The sequence below is a fragment of the Calonectris borealis genome, chromosome 3 (genome assembly GCF_964195595.1).
Source record: "Calonectris borealis chromosome 3, bCalBor7.hap1.2, whole genome shotgun sequence".
In the NCBI taxonomy this organism is placed as follows: Eukaryota; Metazoa; Chordata; class Aves; order Procellariiformes; family Procellariidae; genus Calonectris; species Calonectris borealis.
This window is the reverse complement of record NC_134314.1, coordinates 117138439-117145166: the sequence shown is the minus strand read 5'-3', so window position 1 is coordinate 117145166 and position 6728 is coordinate 117138439. Positions and strand designations below refer to the sequence as shown.

The window sequence follows — 6728 nt, the reverse complement described above, 5'->3', positions numbered from 1 at the left end:
TGATAGAAGCAGAGCAGTCCTGCAATTGCTTTCCTTGGACCAGTATTTCATAATTACCTTTTCAGAAAAACCCAAACCCTCCCCTAACAGACTAGAAAAAAATCCACTCCGACTGATTGGAAAGGAACCAAAATGATGTAGGAGCTGAGGTAAGATGCTCAAGGCTGGCACACACCAGCACCTCTGAGGCAAAAGGATGCTGTTTTGGGCAACTCTTGAACGCTGGGCTTACTGCTGACTGTGCCGTGAATGGCTCAGGGTGACCATCATGCTGGGCACTGCTTTTTTAGTTTTCCAGGGATTACGAACAGTCCTGATCAGGAAGGAAAGGACCATGATTGCAGTGACCATGACAAGCAAAAATGTTCTCCTCCATGCACGCACATATACGTGACAGAAGTAAGCGGGAACGCACCTCTATGTGTGTGTAAGCACAGACCGAGGCAGCAGTGACCGCTCTCACACGAACAGCGCAAATAAACATGCTTTTACATCACACCAGCAATCATAAATTTCTGGGCTTCGTATCTCTCCCAGAAAGCTCCATTATAACACCGAAGCACCGCTCTCCTCTCCCCAGCGCCGGGAGAGGCCTCATCCCGCACCTCGCCCCGGCCCCCCTGAGGCAGCCAACGGCTTGGCCCGCGGCTGGCGGGAAACCGGGGGCGGCGGCGCCCCCGCCCCCCTACCGCGCCTGCGCTCCCCCGCCACGTCGCCACAGCAACGGCGGGCCGCGGCGCCGCAGCATGTCGCTGCCCGAGCCCCTGAGGAGGCGGCTGGGCTCCTTCAGCCGCACTGTCTTCACCGACGGTCACCGCACCGGCCCGCAGTACCCGGGCGACCGCGCAGGTAAGGCGCAGCGGCTCGCCGGGCGGCGTGCCAGCAACAAAAATGGCGGCGGTGGCGGCTGGGGCGGGGGGAGCTTCCCGAGCATGAAGATGGCGGCGCCGCCAACCGTCACCTGGCCGCCGTTGGGGCGGGGCCTCGCGCTGGCGGTCGTGTCCGCCCGCCCCGGGGAAGGGCCGTGTCCCCTCCCCAGCGGGGCGTCCTCGGCTGGCTCCCCGCTCCCACCCCCCCGCCATCCGCGGCAGGAAGGCTGAGGTGCCCCGCTAGACCGCCGTCGCTCTCCCCCGGCTCAAGGGGAAGAACCCGGGAGAACGCCTCAGAGTAGCCCAGGCGACACGGGTGCCAGGCCAGCGCTGAAAAGCAGAAATGCCTTTTAGATGAGGTCTGGTTTCGCTGTCAGTCATGCTGCTGCTCTGTCGCCCTACACCTCACATGCTGCAGTGTTGCAGGCCTAAGGCAGGCCTCCTTTGCGCTTAAAAGGTTAAGCGGGGAACAGTCTGATTTAAAAGCGGGTATGGAGAACACTCTCTAGCTGCCTTTACAACTTAGTAAGCAAGTTTGCATAAGATATTGCAGGTAAAATTCGTTACTCTGCCTGTGCCAAAATAAAAAAGTATAAATCATTTATGGAGAACACAGGACAAATAAAAGAACTGAGCTGTTGTTTTAAGCTCACTAGTCCCGCACAGTTAGGGCACCAGATGCTTAAAGCATGAAAAGGTGTACCAAGCTAGAGTTAGGCAGCAAAAACTCAAACTTGCCATATACCAGCTTTCTCTTACTTCTTCCAAGTCTATCTTAAGGACTGATAACTGTTCCTTCATCATGTTACCAGCGAAACCTGCAGGCTAACATGCCCTTTTCTCATACCTTTGGAGTGACAGTAGCCATGAAAATAAACAGTCTGTCTACATGGAAAGGTTATATTGATAGAAGTTAGCATGTGAATTTCAACTTATAAATCCGTTCCAAGCTGATAAAATTAATCAAAAAGTCATTCATATTTCAAGATAGGAGTTCTCATTTTCTTTGTGTAGTTATGCCAGTGTAGTTACACTGCTAACACTTACTAATTCCTCATTTCATTTATCAAACAACACTGAAATATTTTCTTAACTCCAGGAATAGCTTCTATTTTTAGCAATTTCTTTTCCATTTCCCATCATGAAAACTCTTATGTGAATATCCAACTCATTGAAACCAATTGCAAATGTACCATTAACTCTTTGGAGATCAGGATTTCAAAAATTAAGTTTACACTTAATCTATACATCTATATCTCAGTGAGTTGCCCTAGCATCAAAGAATTGGCCATTGCAATACTGCCTGGCATTTCCATGAATTTTAGCAATCCCAGAAAATACATATTAGCTCAATTTAGAGATAGAAAGATGAATTAGAATTGGCTTATATTGCTAAACATTCATCCAAAACACAGTTTTAAACCTTGAACACTAGTATTTGTAACTTCTGCTATGTTAATGAAACCTTTAACATATCTAAAACATTCTGATCATCACAATGGGAATTAGAGCTGTTGGCTTCTCTGTTTTAAGTAATACGGCCATGAACCATTAAATTTTCATCCAATACATGTAGGGCAGAAAGATAGTTACTTGTACTTGCATGGTCGTGGGTTTTTTGAAAGATAAAACAGTGGTTTAGAATTGTATCTTGGTGCCCTCTAAAGTCCTCCTGGTATTTAAGAGCTTCATTCGTTAGGACAGCTGGGACAATTTTAGGTAGATAGTGAAACTGTTCTTGAGGTGCCTATAGATTTTCATTCCTTTACAGATGTAAGAAAGTGTTGATACTTAAAAATGAGATTATTTAAAAAAAAAAAAATTGGTTGTCTTGCACTTCTATTTCAGTATAACAGATCCCTGACCCTCATACCCTACCCTTAAGGTCTGTCCCAGTTTTGTTCCCAAATCCTCCTCCCTTCCCACCTAGTCTAGTAGTTACCGTGAATACTCCTGCAACTGGCATAGAGACTTCTGGAACAGACTGTACCAGGCTGCATGTGGCTGGACTGGAAACAGAGATGCCAGACTGAGATGGAACAGAGACAGGTATGAGAATGGTTGGAAGATATGGAAAGAGAAGGCAATGTCAGAAGAGGTGCTTCTGAGGCTGGAAGTGAGACAATGTGACTGTTTAGACTAATTTTCAATCGAATGTCACCATGGTGACAGACAGGGGCACAGTTCTTGAATACAAATTGGCAGGTCACAATGAATACTTTCTAAACTCGCTTAGGTAGTACCAAGTGAAGATGTGCCTGCAAGCTTCAGCTGGGGAAACCATAAGAAAGGAGACTGTTGGTAATTGAAGTAAAATGGATGCAATATCACTTAATTAGAATATGGCAATAAAACTTCACCCATCAAAAAAGAATGATTCCTTTAGAATGCCCTTTTAAATTTTTCCTTATTTTAAGTCTAATCTTGTGAAATCTATTATTAAATCCTAAATATAGAATTTACAGCCTGCATGTTAGAGTTCAATACTTGCTTTCCTCTATATTGTATGAACACATTTTGTTCTCTCCAGACTGTTTTATTTTGACACATATTTGAAATTGTTAGCTCTTAAGAACTAGAAGAATTACTGGCTTCTTGCAACATTGCTTCCATCCAAATGTATGTTTAAATAAAGATTGAAAATGAAGAGTGGGCAGTGCAAACCTGCTCTCTAGCAGCAAGTACTTACCCAGGATCATCTACAAAATAACGATAATCCAATATGTACTCATTTAAGCTTTGGCCATTCTCTTAGGAACTGCAATGAAATAACCACTAAGTCTTTCTGCAATATCAGTATACAGCACTACTTGAGCTAAGCCTATCAGATTGTGGAGTAAGCCATAAGCCACCAGGTAATCAATCAGACACAACTTGAATATATGACTAAGCAATACAATCCTGTGAACTGAAAGTTGCATTAAATTCCAGGAAATGGTTTAACTCAGGATAGGGTAGAGGTTTTCCTCTGGATATATAAGCATATTTTTCTTAACATTTAATTTGACTGGGAAGAGTGTTAATGCCCTGCTTGAAGCTAAGATGGAGCAGTATCTTTCTGTCATTTATGGAAGGGACGTATGGAATAAACTGGGAGTGATAAAGATTTCTCTCTATCTACAGATAATGAAATAGTTTCCAGTTTACCACTGCAGATGTCCCTCTATTTCAACGTTTATTTTTTCCCATTTTGGTGGCTCAGCACAGTGGTCATGCTCCATCTGAAGGTGAGTCCTGAAGGAAAGTGATGGTTTACAAATGTAATATGTTTCTCATCAAACACCTCCTAGTACTTCTGATCAAACACCACCTGAGATAACCTCTAACTCCAGTGAGCTCTATTAGGTTTATTTAGGAATTTCTTGAAACTGGAGGTTCAAGAGTATTTGAAAACCAATGCAATTCTGTCAACTTACAGTAGCATACAGTGTCTTCATTTAATCACAAACAGCATGTTATGAAACAGCACAGCAGAAACTTTGACTCTCTTCTTCCCTCTAGTATCCAGTCTTGTCAGATTACTACAAGTTCATCCTGGTCACAATCATGATCCTAGCCTCTCTAATAGAGGTCATTCGACTCTACCTGGGATACATGGGCAATCTGCAGGAGAAGGTGTGTTATTGCATGTACATGTTAATTTGTGCATGAGAGCTTTTTGGAGTTGGACATAAATAAAATAATCTACTCATCTAAGAGATTTAAGTTGAGGAGATGGTTATTCCTCTAAGTTACAGTCTGCATCTTCTATTCCCTTGGCATCAGCTTCCACTTACTTTTGTTCATTGCAAGGTTTTCCCTCAGAAGAGAGGCCTCTCGCTCCCCAAAACTTTTGTCAGAAAAAGTAAGTACGGTTAAAAACACAGTATATGGAAACATTACCTCGCTTTTGCCATTTTACATTATGCGGTGGCTTTTGGAAGTTAAAAAAAAAAAAGTGTTTTTCTCCACAAAGTTTTGTATTTTTTCATCTCCAACTGCCAGTTAATAGGTGATGTCTCCCTGTTACAGGTCCCTGAGCTGGCTGGATTTTGGCTCCTGAGTCTCCTCCTGCAGTTGCCTATAATTCTTTTCCTGCTATTTAATGAAGGTCTGAAAATTCAGCCCCTGGAGCGAGCAGTCCATATTGTCTTTGCCCTCTTCCTCACCTTCCAAGTCATTGCAGCCTTTGTCACCCTGAAAAGAATGGTAAACAAACTGGCAACTCACTTCCGCCTTAATGAATTTGACCAGCTGGAGGAACATCCTGTGCCTGATTTTTACAGTGTGGGTAAAGGAGAAGGTAGGGGTCCTTGCTGAGGAGGTTCACCCAACAAGTGCTGGCTAGGGATCACACACTGAGGGCCTGAGAAGCTAACAGAGGTTGCTACAGCTCTGTTTCCATTTTGTTGGGCCATTCTTTACCTTCCTACATCAGAGATATTAAGAATAGGTCTTGTTTAAGAGCCAACAAACTTCAGAGATTTGAGCTCCACTCTGCAAGAAAAATGGAAGCCAATTACATAAGTGGCTTGAGTGGACTATTTGTGGACTGTTACTGCGTAGAGTACCAACAGAGTAGGTTTGGTGGGTTTTACAAAGTCACATGGAGTTTTTAAAAAAAACAGAAGTCTTTTTTCATCACTGTTTGCACAGAATTGTTTTCTTTACAATAAATGTTTTATACACATTTTTATTTGTGTTAATACGAGTTTTCTTTCTATCCTTCCAGATATGTTGCACGTATTTAATGTCTGGTACCTCAGTTAAGCCAAAAAAAAAAGAAAAACAACAACAACAAACACCAACCAACAAAAAACCCAAACCAACCAAAACCAGCAAAGAACCCCAAGAAATCTTGAGGCCCAGAAAGAACAATGATAAGATAGCAAACAAAGACTACAGTTTCAGAGATGGTCTTCCAGATAATTCCAGCAGTAGGAATTCCTTACTAATAAACTAGGGATGGAATTTTAAAAGTATTCCTTCCTCAAAACTCCTACGCTCATCTTCTTTGGCTTAGCTAGAGCTTTAACTATTAAGCCATTCAAACAGGGTGGTGCAATTTTCTCAGATGGAGGATTCAATAAGTCAGCAGTAACAAAATTATACCCATTAAAAAAATTGGTTTATGTCACTAAAGGGCAGAGCCTGTTTCTCACAAGCCAGGGCATGTACCAAGGTTCTCTCATTCCTGTTATTTGTATTAATGTGTGGACTATCTTCGCCAGTTTCAGTAATGGCTAAAAGTTCAGTTTTTCTGTCAAGGAGGGATGGGGATCAAAAGTTAAATTTTTCATCTGAATCCTTTGAGTCTTCAGCAGGGCCAGAGTTGTCAGTTTTGAGAGCTGGCACAAACATCCAAACTGCACAAAGGAACGTAAAGAAGATAGGTCCAATGTGAAAAAGGCACAGTATGCTTAAAGCTGCTGCATATTGAAAGTTTATAGAACCTCTGGCGAAAAGAAGGCATTAGCTTTGTTTTATACTAAAACTGTTCTTTTTCTTTTTAATCCATGAGTGAATGGTACAATTAATTCTACTAAATTTCCTTCTTCATTTTGTTATTATAAAGCATATATTATCAGAGCACGTACCCCTTTGCTTTTAAACAAACTGCTGGCTTGGATTGGCTATTGTGCAGAAAAAGAAGATTTCTGTGAGAGGATCTCTAAGAGTGTCTTTAATAGTTAATATATAACAATTAGACCCCCATATTCAGAGCCTGCAAGAGATAGTGAGGTTTAAGCAGAAGTTACATAATTTCAAAAACACTCTTACAGATTTAGAAACTCCTTGTAAAACCATTCTTAACAGATGCAATGGGAACATGGCACATATTTTTGTGTCAACCACAATTATGCTACTGGAGAATGCCAA

The 6728-nt window shown here is 42.3% G+C and overlaps 1 protein-coding gene across 1 annotated transcript; it reads left to right on the top strand.

Annotated features, from left to right (window-relative positions):
• The first annotated feature begins 668 nt into the window (after positions 1-668).
• TMEM17 (transmembrane protein 17) lies at positions 669-5542 on the top strand. The gene is made up of 4 exons (XM_075147588.1): positions 669-849; positions 3993-4096; positions 4371-4484; positions 4881-5542. The coding sequence occupies exons 1-4, from the start codon at positions 747-749 to the stop codon at positions 5166-5168; spliced, it is 609 nt and encodes a 202-aa protein (XP_075003689.1). The 5' UTR covers positions 669-746; the 3' UTR covers positions 5169-5542.
• Positions 5543-6728: the final 1186 nt, after the last annotated feature.